Source organism: Cimex lectularius, unplaced genomic scaffold (genome assembly GCF_000648675.2).
Source record: "Cimex lectularius strain Harlan isolate CLEC.00 unplaced genomic scaffold, Clec_2.1 scaffold1, whole genome shotgun sequence".
Lineage (NCBI taxonomy): Eukaryota > Metazoa > Arthropoda > Insecta > Hemiptera > Cimicidae > Cimex > Cimex lectularius.
In genome coordinates, this window is record NW_019392813.1 from 4,776,229 (window position 1) to 4,788,944 (window position 12,716).

The window sequence follows — 12,716 nt, forward strand, 5'->3', positions numbered from 1 at the left end:
ATATAATCATTTTATATAACTTGAAAGTTCTCACGATTATTTAGAACTCTACTGGCAAATAAAGAAGTCCCAAAGCAAAATCGAGGTTTTTAACGAGGCAATTAATGCCAGTATAATGTGTCTTATAAGAAACGATTTTAATTTTTCAAAATATAGACTGATTCATTTATTTTCAAAAATAAGCCTTAATACGATTCTAGTATTATTAAGTTTCTCTTGTCAAAAAGAGATCAAATTTATAAATATAATATGATTAAAAACAAAATAAACAAATGAATATATTTTAGGATACTAGTACACTAACACAAGAGATGATGATTTGTATAGTGTAAATATTTGAAATGAATCCCGAAGTACCGCCCGTGACTTGGGTGCCAAGCGTTGTCGACTATTGATAAGTTTCAAGAAAGGTTAATCCGCAGTGCCATACCTAAGAAAAAATTATCAAGTTTACAACGAGAGTACTTCAGCCACAAATAATATTTGTCATGTTTCAAAATGTACATACCAAAACTACATTACGGGGGTTTTTTGTAGTCACAACCCTTTCCCAGTTGGTTATTTTTATTTTTTTGTCTCCGTATTTTAATCATGTGTAAATATATTGCGGCTAGTTGTTCGCTTAGCCATAAAAATATATTTAAACAAAAAACGGTAATATTTTTCTTATTAACAGAAATATTGTATATATTGTGACATATTGTATTGTAGATTAAAAATGTACAAACAAAAAATTGAGAATTAAATTAAAAACATATTAAAATTTATGGTTGTGTTGTATTTTCACCTCATTCTTCTATTGTTATTTTTTTTGGTAATATATTAACATGTTAAATTCTGGTTGGAATTTCAATTTTCACCCTCCCAGGGGGCTAATTGTATTAAAACTAATTTTTATGTATTTAATAAATACGTTAATTTTTTATGTTAATCTTTTAGTTAACAGTTAGGCATTCCAACTTTTTAATTAAATAAATTGAAATGTGACACAGTTGTAAAATGCACTTGGTAGTTTCTTTAAAACGAGTTCTCAACCATGAAAATCGCTCCATTAGCTTTTTGAGAAAAATTATATTTGAACTTGCACTTGGAATGTCAGTCAGGCGGTGGTCAAAATTTCAGTTTGAAAAATTAATATAAACCTATCACTGCGAAAGTCGGAATATAAGATGTTATAACACTAGAATCACGAGAGGTCAAATCCAAGTCTATCCAAAAAACAGAACATTGGTTAAAATATGCGAAAAAAACATTATTTTGTTCATTTATCTTTTCAAATTGTACCAAACTAGAACAACTGAACTGAGGTTGTTTCTAAGTGAACAAATACCTCTAAAACCATCTTGGTTAAGAATACTACCTACTTTTCTGATAGTTCACCAATGTATGGCAATCAACAAAAACCTAATGATTCATTTTTGATGGGGTGGCTGTGTCCAAATGTTGCTTCTTTTAAGCCAGTAGCTTTTTGGGTTCACAGGTGAGAAGAATCCTATCCTGGTGTCTGTTAGTCGTGTTTTCTATATACTTCTGTTTCGATTAGGTTGTTTAATATGGACAATAAAGAAGGTTGTTTAAACTTTTTAAACTTAATACTGTTTTTTACCAGTCATCTTGTTGTGCCTATTGGCCAATTTGGCATTTCACCACCTTCTAAGTGTTTTGAGAAAAATAAATTACACCATACTCAACAATATATCAAAGGTGTTCATGGCACTACTTTTGTAATGGGCTGAGAATAAGATTCACTGAAGATGGTGAAATGCAAAAATTCATCTGATAGACCAATGTGATCGGTAATGATCAAATTACACAATGAGAACCCGCAGACTACAGTTGGAAATCTCATGATTTAAAACTAATACAATAAAACATTCTTGATTTTCCAATGGGGAATCTAAATTAAAAAAAATAATCCAATTAATCATAAAAAAGAATCTAATTTTGGAACCATAAAAGGATCAAATGCAAACAACATAAGCAATCAGGAGAGAAAAATATATATGTACACAAAAAACTTGTATTTACATATCACTTCATGCACAAAAGTATAATAGTATAAAATATTTTGAAATTTATTTAACAATTATCATATTTGATTTGTTTTCAAGTAGTATGGATCGTCTTTTGTAACTGGTTCTAAATGCGTCTTCAAAAATTCATCCACTGCATCTGTATCCCATCTTTCAATTGCCAAAACCTAAAAAAAAATATAGTAGCACACAAAAACAAAAGATGGGATGTATAAAACATTTGAAAGGTACTAAATTTAAAAAAAAAGTTCTATTACCTCTTGAACATTTCCATTGTGATCGAACAGTTTAATAATTGGATCTAACCCTCTGACATATCTGATGGTTAAATTCGGGAATTTTGATGGTTTGTCACCTTTCACAAAAGCTGGAATATACAGTGTTAATAAGTTTAAGGAAATTATGTCAATAACAACTTAGTATTAATAATAAATAATTATCTTTAGGTTATTTTGCTTCTCAAATGTTATAATTATCATCTTTCTTTTGCTGAACTAATTTCTATGTGAGAGGACTCAAACTAATTAATTATTACAGTCATTTAATCAAATATTTAAACCAGCTTACCTTGAATTTGTGGATAAGCACCGAATTTGCAAGTACACACCTCAAGTGTAGCCTTGGGATATCTTTTGACAGATGGTTCATGTTCATCTTTATTACAACAGTTGAAACAGTGTTCTCTGTGGAAAAAAAATTGTACTTTGTTTCTAGTAGGAGCCAGTATCTTTACGTCCTGCACACCGTGACCAGTAATTAATTTTCTATACTTCGGTTCTTAGTAAACATTAAAACGAAAACATTTTTTATGTGCATGTAAAAATAACAAACACATGGAAGGAATTTTTTTCCGTTTCAAAGATCTGTTAATTTTCGATGACGATAAACTGTTTATTGCATCAGAATGCAAGTGAGACTGAATAAACATTTTAAATTCTCTAAAACATAAACATTGAAAAATCCTTTATCCTTGTTTTGGATTAAGGATTAAGTGGGTTTACCTCTTATTGATATTCCCAATTTAAAACATAGCATAAACATCTATCGTTGGTAACAACGAGACAAATTAAGGGCAGAATATTCTTTTATTTAGAAAAAAAATCAATTGGGAGGTATATTTTGCCTGTCAATGTAAATACACATACATTTTAAGTGTAGATAATTTTTGAAGTGTTTAGATAAAGAAAAGTAAGTACCATTAAATGGACAGAAGTGTTTATTCTATAATTATTAGATATTTATGAATTCTACATAACGACTCAGAATAGACTAAACCCGTACATCGTCTGTGTCATGACGAACTGTTGGTCCATTTTTATTTATTTTTTTAAATTATTTCATTTGTACCTTTACTTAAGTGGGGAACACACTTACCCGATGCAACACTACCCGACGCAAATCCTAAGTCCAATTTTCCATAAGATTGTATTATTACCATGCACATCTGCCCGATGCCACGCTGCCCTACTCTACGCCATGCGATCCCCACTGTCCAGATTTTAGTCGGGTAGCATCGAGTATAGTCGAAGAGGTTTTGCTCATAGAATTTAACTAACAGTTTATTTCATGGTTTTGCTCATAATATTTCGTCGAGTAGTGTCAGAACAGGACAAATTTCAAACTATGTACTATATTTTGTTGTTATATTAATTAAAACATTCTTATTTTAATGTAAACCAAATTAAGTGAGATCAAAAATTCATTAGTTTTTATTTTAAAAAATTAATTTCAATGGTTTGGTAGAAAATTGTTCAAAACACCAAAATATCATTTATTGATACAACGAATTTAACTAAATGGATTTGCCAATAAAATTTAACTAAAATTTATTACACAATTTTGCTCATAAAATTTAACTAAAATTTATTTTATGGATTTGCTCATAAAATTTAACTAATAATTTATTCCACGGATTTGTTCATAAAATTTATCTAACAATTTATTACATGGTTTTGCTCATAAAATTTAACTAACAGTTTATTTCATGGTTTTACTCATAGAATTTAACTAAAAGTTTATTTCATGGTTTTGCTCATAAAATTTCACCAGTTTCATCGAGTAGTGACAGAACAGGACACTCATATTTTTTTGTAGTTTATTTCAAACTATGTACTATATTTTGTTGTTATATTAATTACATCATTCTTATTTTAATGTAAACCAAATTAAGCGAGATCAAAAATTCATTAGTTTTTATTTTACAACAATTAATTTCAATGGTTTGGTAGAAAATTGTTCAAAACACCAAAATATCATTTATTGATACAACGAATTTAACTAACTAAATGGAATTGCCAATAAAATTTAACTAAAATTTATTACACAATTTTGCTCATAAAATTTATCTAAAATTTATTTCATGGATTTGCTCATAAAATTTAACTAATAATTTATTCCACGGATTTGTTCATAAAATTTATCTAACAATTTATTACATGGTTTTGCTCATAAAATTGAACTAACAATTTATTCAATGGTTTTGTTCATAAAATTTAACTAACAATTTAATACATGGTTTTGCTCTTAAAATTACACCAAAATTTATTTATTTAATTAATTTTTTTTAATTTCGTCGAGTAGTGTCAGAACTGGACACTTATATTTTTTGTAGTTTATTTTGAACTATGTATGTAATTTTGTCTTTATATTAATTACAACATTCTTATTTTAATGTAAACCAAATTAGATGAGATCAAAAATTTATGAGTTTTTATAAGAATTATTTAATTAAGATGGCTAGGCAGAAAATTTATTGAAACACCAGAATAACTTTATTTAAAACAATTAAATTTAACTAACAATGTATTACATGGTTGTGGTCATAAAATTTACTCTTATTCCTTATTCTTCTTATTAGTTTGGAAACATTCGAATACCATATTCTTACGAAACCTGGCAAACCAGTTCAAAAAGCCTCATACGATTGTCCAAGTAGTTTTCAAGGGGCATCCAGTGGCCGAAACAATTAAGGCATTGATTCAGCGGATTCGAATTCAGCAGCTCAACTAGTTACTTTCTAATCATGTCCACAGTATTTGATAAGATTCTTGTTAATGTAGAATGCTACCAAAATTAAATTCGTTCTCCCAGATCATCAGTTGGAGTATTTATATCACCATTCTACAGACCAGTGTTTTGTATTGCAAACCTCATATCCTCTTCCCTTGAGTATAAAGAATATTGTTTATGGAGGGGGGGGGGCTTTCTCAATGTGGCACTAGAATTCTTTCATCACCTATCAGAGCATTTCTTTCAGGTCTGGTGGTAATCAGCTCACTCAAAATATTGCTCTCTGGTCATGGAAGTACCACTGGGAGTGTGCTTGGACTAATCCTTTATACGGCATATGTACAAAAATTACCCATCACTCTCATCCTTTGCTGAAAACAAAGCATACTATCCTCTGACCATAATCCTACAGTTACCGAAGATCTGCATAGAAAAATTTTATGTATAGCAGACTGATAGAAAATGAAAAATGTAGATTAATGATCATATCACATTTAGACTCCAAAGCAAATCTTCTTCTGATCTACTAGAACAATGTTCCTCCCATTTCGTCTTATGAAGCCAAATAATTTCATATTCAAAGAAATATTATAGTTGAACTACTGAAAATTAAAAATATTTTGAGAGGAAATTTTTTTCATTATATGAAATCAAATGATTTGGAGACACCAACACATCTACTAATAAACTGTGGAGCTACACTAGTCCGCAGGAGTTTTAGGATGTATAATGTGACCACAGAAGAGCTTCAACCACTGAAACCAGGCCTATTAATCAAGTTTCTTGATAAAATAGGACTTTTCTGATGTGCTTTAGGCAGAGTATGGGGAATACAATAACTCTTAAAGGGTAGTATACTATACCCTGAAAAGAAGTTGTTCAATGAAATTTCTGTAGTGCGATAAGAGGAAAAAGATCATCTTTGGCCATCATACCTCTACTCTCTTTGATCAACAATTCCGATGGTCCTAAACTGCTGTAGTTATCACGGTAATACACGGCACACCCAGTATTGGGCTACATAATGGACGCTATGTACATCATTGCTCAATCTACCCAGGTTAGATCTTGATTTGAAACCATATTTTAAGGGGAAAAAATTTATTCAAATTTATTTTTCATCAGAGAAAACTTTGACAAGGATAAAATTGAACTTATTCTCTTTATTTTTAATCTAAAGTGTATCAACGGATTAGTAACACTCTATAAAGGTAAACAACCAGTTATTAATGTTGTGTTTATGTTTTAAGTTAACTTTTAATCTTTTTACCTAGTTATCCTGGAAAATAAACAAACACAAGTGCCTGTGGGTTTTTTTTGTCTTTGATTGTATAGTTGTAAATATCAGCTATCCGATTAAACCATGATTTGGATAGGTTGGATGTTTTTTAATTATAAATCAATGTTGAAAAAAATTTACCTCATTTCTTCTAAATCATATTTTTTCAAGTGTTCACACGATGAGCACAGGAGTGTTGCTTTGTTAAATCCCAGGGCCCAGCAATCTTCAGCAGTAAATTCTCCAAGTACACCTTGCTGCGATTAAATAATAAAACAATAAAGCTGTTTTTAAGATAATTTAAAATTTGACTTACCGTGAATAACGCAGCCAAGGAGCAGAAAAACAAAGTGAATCCTAATTTACTCATGGTTTTTCAATTCTTCTCTGCCTTTGTCTATTATTTATAATCGGCACATTTAATTAAATTTTAGAGTAAAAATTGAAACGGTTTACTGTTGTCAAATGTAAAGGAGAACCTCCACCAGGCACAGTACCAACCAGTCCACAGGTGCTGCTATCGCTGCCGTGGCAAGCACTGGTTGGAAGACATCGACGTAAGGCGCCGTCACAACATGTTTGAATTTTCACTTCTTTTATTTCTCCAGACAATAAAGATAATAAACCAAATAAATAAATATAAACTATTTGTCACGATCTGTTCTCGATTCAACAAGACTGGCTCAACTCTGAATCCTTTTTATGAGAAACAGAATTCCAGAGATCTTGATCGAACCTGAATACAGCCGATCAAGTGCTTTTTTATAATAAAATTTAATTAAAGTTTGAAAACAATTTATTAATCACACAAGAAAATAATTAAAATCAATAAATTTCATTTTTAAATTTTAAATAAACAATTAAAACTTTTTAAATTTAAATAAACAGTAATTTCCCGCAAACCGTTTGCCAGACCATTTAGAACAAGGGTGGAAAGTACTCACTATTTACAGTCAATCCGCAGTGGACCGAAACACTCTATTTCAGGGAATACAACACTTTTGAGGATCACACACTTCTTTTGTCTATCATCTACACCAGGGGTGCTCAAACTTGAACTGCTGGCGATCTACCTCAATATTTTTAGACTACTTACGATCGANTCACCATACAAAAGAAAAATTCTTCCTCCCAATCCTTATTAAAATGATACGTTTTAGATTTCACTGCACTCATTTTCCGCAAGCAGTGTTATTTTATTACGTAATACATTTTTGTAGTTTAGTTACCTACCTACTTATTAAAAATTTTTTTTCTTCTCGAGATCTACTCAAAAAGCACTCGCGATCGACTGGTCGATCGCGATCGACCGTTTGAGCACCCCTGATCTACACGGAATGACTTGTTCACCTCCCAGACTCGACTGTCTCCTCCCTATTCTCTTTTATTTTTTTACTCTAGGCCTAATCACGGCATCTAAATCATAACATTATCACTTTGAAATAAATACAAATGTGACATGTTGAAACAACGCGATAGTTATGAAATATCATGTCATGGTGGTGGAGGACTTTACAGCATCTCTAGTTCTGAACATTCTTCTTTAGTAAATTAGTAAATCCATTATATTTAGTGGCCTGATTGATCAAATTACTTCTTTCAATTAATTACTACTATATGTCTTTATTCTTTAATATATATACAAAGTTTACAATTCGGCAGTATATATTACAGAGCAAGATAGACGTTCCTCACGGTTTAAAACCGTCTGAGGGACTTTCAATTAATTAACGTTTTTATGTAAGGTTTTGGTTGAAATGAAAAAGTTAGTGTTACGAGCGGGATTCGAACTAGTATTAGAAACTGCTAAACCTACCTACATTGGAAATATTTATACAAGGAGGGGCTAGGAAAAGCTCACTTAGGCTCCAGAAACAACTAAATTGGAAAGGAACTAAACAATTCGGGCATACAACCATAATCAACAAAATCAGACACCCATTATTAGAAATGGGGACTGGACTGACTATATGATCCCGGAAACATTCTTCACAACTTCCTACAAAGTCTCAACGGACTATAAAGGAGAGGAAGAACGCAGGAGAGCATCAAATACAACGGTATGGTATACAGATGGTTCCAAAACAAACGAAGGAACCGGATCAGGGTTTTCTGTACAAGCCCAACACATGAGCAATCAAACTCAATAGGGAAGTACAATTCCGTCTTTCAAGCTGAAATACACGCCATAAATGCTTGAGCCCTGAAAAATCTTAAAAGTGGTTACACTGGCAAAAAAATCCTCGTAAGATCTGATAGCCAAGCAGCAATTAAAGCATTAGCATGTAAAAGAATCACAACAAAATTAGTCAGTGAATGCATCCAAATTCTCCAAAACCTGGGGGAACACAACAATCTGATGATATCTTGGGTGCCAGGGAATTTTGGGTAACGAGAAAGCAGACAGTCTGGCCACAGGAGGATCTGCAATACCATACATACATAGGCCCAGGACAACAAAAACAAATATAGAATCCTCCATCGCAGAATGGATCCAAACAAACCAGAAGGAGAAGTGGATAAACTCTAGCGGTGCTAGACATAGTAAACTTATGATGAAACAACCCTCACCAAGACTGGCAAAAGCATTGCTGCAATTGGAGAGGGCCAAACTCAGAGGAGTGGTAGGACTACTAACCGGTCACTGGCATCTGAGAAAAAAATCTACACAACAATGAGTATATACAACGATGATCCCATTTGCAGATTGTATAATGAGATGGAAGAAACAGCCACTCATATCATCTTCGAATGCTTCAATGAAGATTTAACCTAACGTACGGAAAAAACTTAGGGAATCAAATTGCAGCAGCGTCAGTCAATGGCCTGATACATGTAAGGAGAAGGATTGAGTAAACGGAGGAACTAGGAAGGTAAAACAATCCAGAAGGCTGCAGTGCCTGGGTAGCGCATACCCCGCTTTCCTAGTATCGTTTTTACCTACTATACCATACCATACTCCATCTCAACCTACAACCTTTCCAATTTTCCCTCCTTTTTGCCATTTTTCAAATGTCAGGATTCGATTGTCGGCGACCTTTCATAAAAAGGTTAATTAATTGAAAAAGTAATTTGGTCAACATACCAATAAATCTAATGGATTTAATAAGTAAAAGAAGTATCACTTCACTAACAGCTCCTCGTGGCCACTTGATAAGTCGCCGAGAATCGAATCATGATTACACTTGAAAAATGGCAAAAGAGGGAAAAGGTTGTAGGTCGAGATGAGCAGTTGATATCCGAGTGGATGGAAGTCACGATAGCTCAAGTGGTAGAGGAGCGGCGTATTGAGCCGAAGGTCGTGGGTTCGAATCCCGCTCGTGATAGTGACTTTTTTCATTTCAATCGAGACCTAACATAAAAAGTTTAATTCTTCTTTAGGTTACCTGTGTGAATGTACTTTTGTCTTTGTTTATGCTATGTTTTAAATTGGGAATATCAATTAGTGATAAACACGCATAAATCATAATCCAAAAAAGTTTTGTTCGTCCTCCAGTGTAAATCCCTGCCCAAACCATTACACCGCCTCATCCAAACTGCGGTAGTAGTACTATTTATTGACAAATTACACAGGACATAGGTACTACGTTTCGGTCTTCTGTGTAATTGTGCCATTCGTGCGTGTCGTGTCGAGAATGCCCAAGTAGTGGGCAGAAGACAAGACTTTGAGCCCTGAAGATGATCTCAATAAAGATCGAAACGTTGGCACGATAAAGAAATTGTTTTTCTGAAACCTACATCACACCAGACCGCATCTCACGATTTCTAAATAAATATCGATTAACGGTCACTAACCACCACACAAATAACAATACCATAAGTGTTAAACATAAACAACAATAAAATATATACAGCAATAAAATAATAAAAAATAAAAATAACTAAATAAATAAATTTAAATAAATATGGCATAGCTTTAAAACAATGGCAAAATATAAATATCACAGGTATAGCACACAAGCGCTATTTTGAATTAATGATAACTAAGGAGTCAGATATTTTTCACAGGTTACATGCTTCATCATTGTCTTTTCATTATATTATGCTTGTCATGCATGCGATTCAGATAAAAACGGAAATAATATCTTAATGGCATATCGTCGCTTAACGACTAGCCCTTGGATGTGCTTAGAAAAATTAAGTTTCCTGTCTAGTGTCAGTCCCAGATAAACAACTTTGTCCACTCAGCTTACTAAAACTTCCATCAAAGAGATCCTATGTGTGAGCAACGGTCTACGCCTAGTAAAGAGAATTGCTTCGGTCTTAGATGTATTTATCTTGAGCTTCCATCTAACACAGAAACGACTAATTTTTGCAAGCTCAAGGTTTAATCTGTTTACGATGGTGCATAGTCTCTATGATGAGCAATAGAGAGCCATGTCATCAGCGTATAATGAAGATGGCAGTTATTTATTGTAGGCATGGCTTTTAAGAAGAGTGTAAATAAGGTACGTCCAAGGATCAAACCCTGTGGAACCCCTGCAGCTATTTTGAATTTAGATGAAAGTGAGTTGTTCAGTGAAACCCGGAAGAATCTGTTGTTAAGATATGAATGGATACAATTGACCACGTAAGGGGGGAAAGTGTTTTGAATAAGTCTGAATACAATTCCTCCCTGCCACGCCGAGTCGAAGGCCTTTTTCAGGTCGAGCAAAACCATGCCAGTGTGCTTTTTTGCATTAAAATTTGCTGTTACATGATCCACCATCTTTGAAAGCTGCGACACAGCATCCAAACTGCATTGAAGGGAGCTCGAACTGGGGCATTTTACGCCTTCTTACGCCTGTTCTTGGTAGAGTCTTCATCGCCTGCTTTCACTATATAGACAGAAACGCAACTCATCAGTAAACATAACAGCATTCAAATTGCTGTTCTCTTCTAGGAGCTCGCTGCACTAAATTCTCCTGAATTGCCGGCGGCGGGTTGTTGCTGCATGTCTTTTCAAAAGGGATGCGATGTGAGGGCAACTTCTCACAAACGATTACGGATGGTTTGCGTTGATAAAGGCCTTGCCAAAATATCCTGTACTTCATTTAGGAACTGGGCACTATGGAATTGGTACCGTCTTGCAGCACAATATTTCAATTTTGTATACCCTGGTACTTTAGCCTCTTCGAATCGGGCTAAAGCCCAGGAGACCTTGCTATGATGAACGCCATCTGCCTCGGCGATACGCATTTGATGGTAACCTCGATAATTCTTTCTTACAATAAAATATTACTGCGAGACTGAGTCATCGCAATAGCCAACTTCTGGTTCATGATGATGTCTTTCCTTGGTTAAAGATAATACAACTGGATTAAAACGGAGAAATGGTGTTGTTTACAAAGTGAGGAATCTTCATGGTCTATTCTTAAGTAAATCCGTTATTAAAAATGAGGATTAGATATTTGTTTGTTTTTGATTAGTATTTTCTATTTTGTTTCATCCAACTAACACGAATTCATCGGTTAATTTAATTAAAATTAATAGAATAAGAACAAATTACAAATATCCCTATTAGGTTTTGAGCAGTTTAGTAAACTCAGCTCACCATGTCCAACCCATAAAAATCCAACCAACTTAACCACGCTCAACTAGTCAACTCCAACCAACATAGCCATCTCCAGCCAGTTAACCCTCAACCATCAACTACTCCAAAACATTTACTAAATTTAACATATCCGCCCTAACCAGTAAAAACCTAATCAATACAGCAACGTCCAATCAGATAAAACTCAGCCAACTTATCCAGGCCTTCAAGTAAACTCAACCAAATTTGCAACATCCAACTAGTAAACTTAACCAAACTTCCAAAGCTCACCCTGTTAATAAACGCCTAACCAGTAAAACCCCAACCAACATAACGACCTACCAGCAAACCTAACCACAATATAGCACTATGATGTCTAACGACAATTAAACACTACTGGAAACTTATTTTAACACAAAAAAGAGTCGATCCTACTTTTACGTCATTATAAACATGACCAACTGAGCCTACTGCTTCGTTTAATCATATGTGTGGTGAATAATGACCGTTAGTATATAAGATTATTCGGAAACCGTGAGATGCGGTCTGGTGTGACGTAGGATTTAGAAAAACATTTTCTTTATCGTGCCAACGTTTCGATCTTTATTGAGATCATATTCAGGGCCTGGGATTTACAAACACTGTTTAAATTTAATTAATTAAGGTGTTTAGTTGAGATGAAAAAAAGTTAATGGCACGAGCGGGATTCGAACCCAAGATCTTCGGCTAGATACGCCGCTGCTCTACCGCTTGAGCTATCGTGACCTCGATCCACTCGGACATCAACTTCCTATCTCAACCCCACCTTATGAGTTTTCCCTCCTTTTTGCCATTTTTCAAATGTCGTGTAATCGGATTGGATTCTCGACGACAAATGAAATGG

The 12,716-nt window shown here is 33.6% G+C and overlaps 1 protein-coding gene across 1 annotated transcript; it reads right to left on the minus strand.

Moving 5' to 3' along the window:
- Positions 1-1,984: 1,984 nt before the first annotated feature.
- LOC106662936 (selenoprotein F) lies at positions 1,985-6,819 on the minus strand. Its single transcript, XM_014387427.2, has 5 exons — positions 6,638-6,819; positions 6,463-6,578; positions 2,601-2,716; positions 2,291-2,400; positions 1,985-2,200 (listed from the first exon to the last, which is right to left on the minus strand). Exons 1-5 carry the CDS (start codon positions 6,689-6,691, stop codon positions 2,090-2,092), a joined length of 507 nt encoding a protein of 168 aa, XP_014242913.1. The 5' UTR covers positions 6,692-6,819; the 3' UTR covers positions 1,985-2,089.
- Between the last annotated feature and the right edge of the window lie 5,897 nt (positions 6,820-12,716).

Bases quoted from the DNA above. Each gene is read 5' to 3' on its own strand.
- LOC106662936 (XM_014387427.2), bottom strand. From the start codon at position 6,691: ATGAGTAAATTAGGATTCACTTTGTTTTTCTGCTCCTTGGCTGCGTTA. The intron at 2,401-2,600 runs GTAAGCTGGTTT...TGTATATTCCAG, and splicing joins TGCTTATCCACAAATTCAAG to CTTTTGTGAAAGGTGACAAA. The intron at 2,201-2,290 runs GTAATAGAACTT...ATTTTTTTTTAG, and splicing joins ACAATGGAAATGTTCAAGAG to GTTTTGGCAATTGAAAGATG.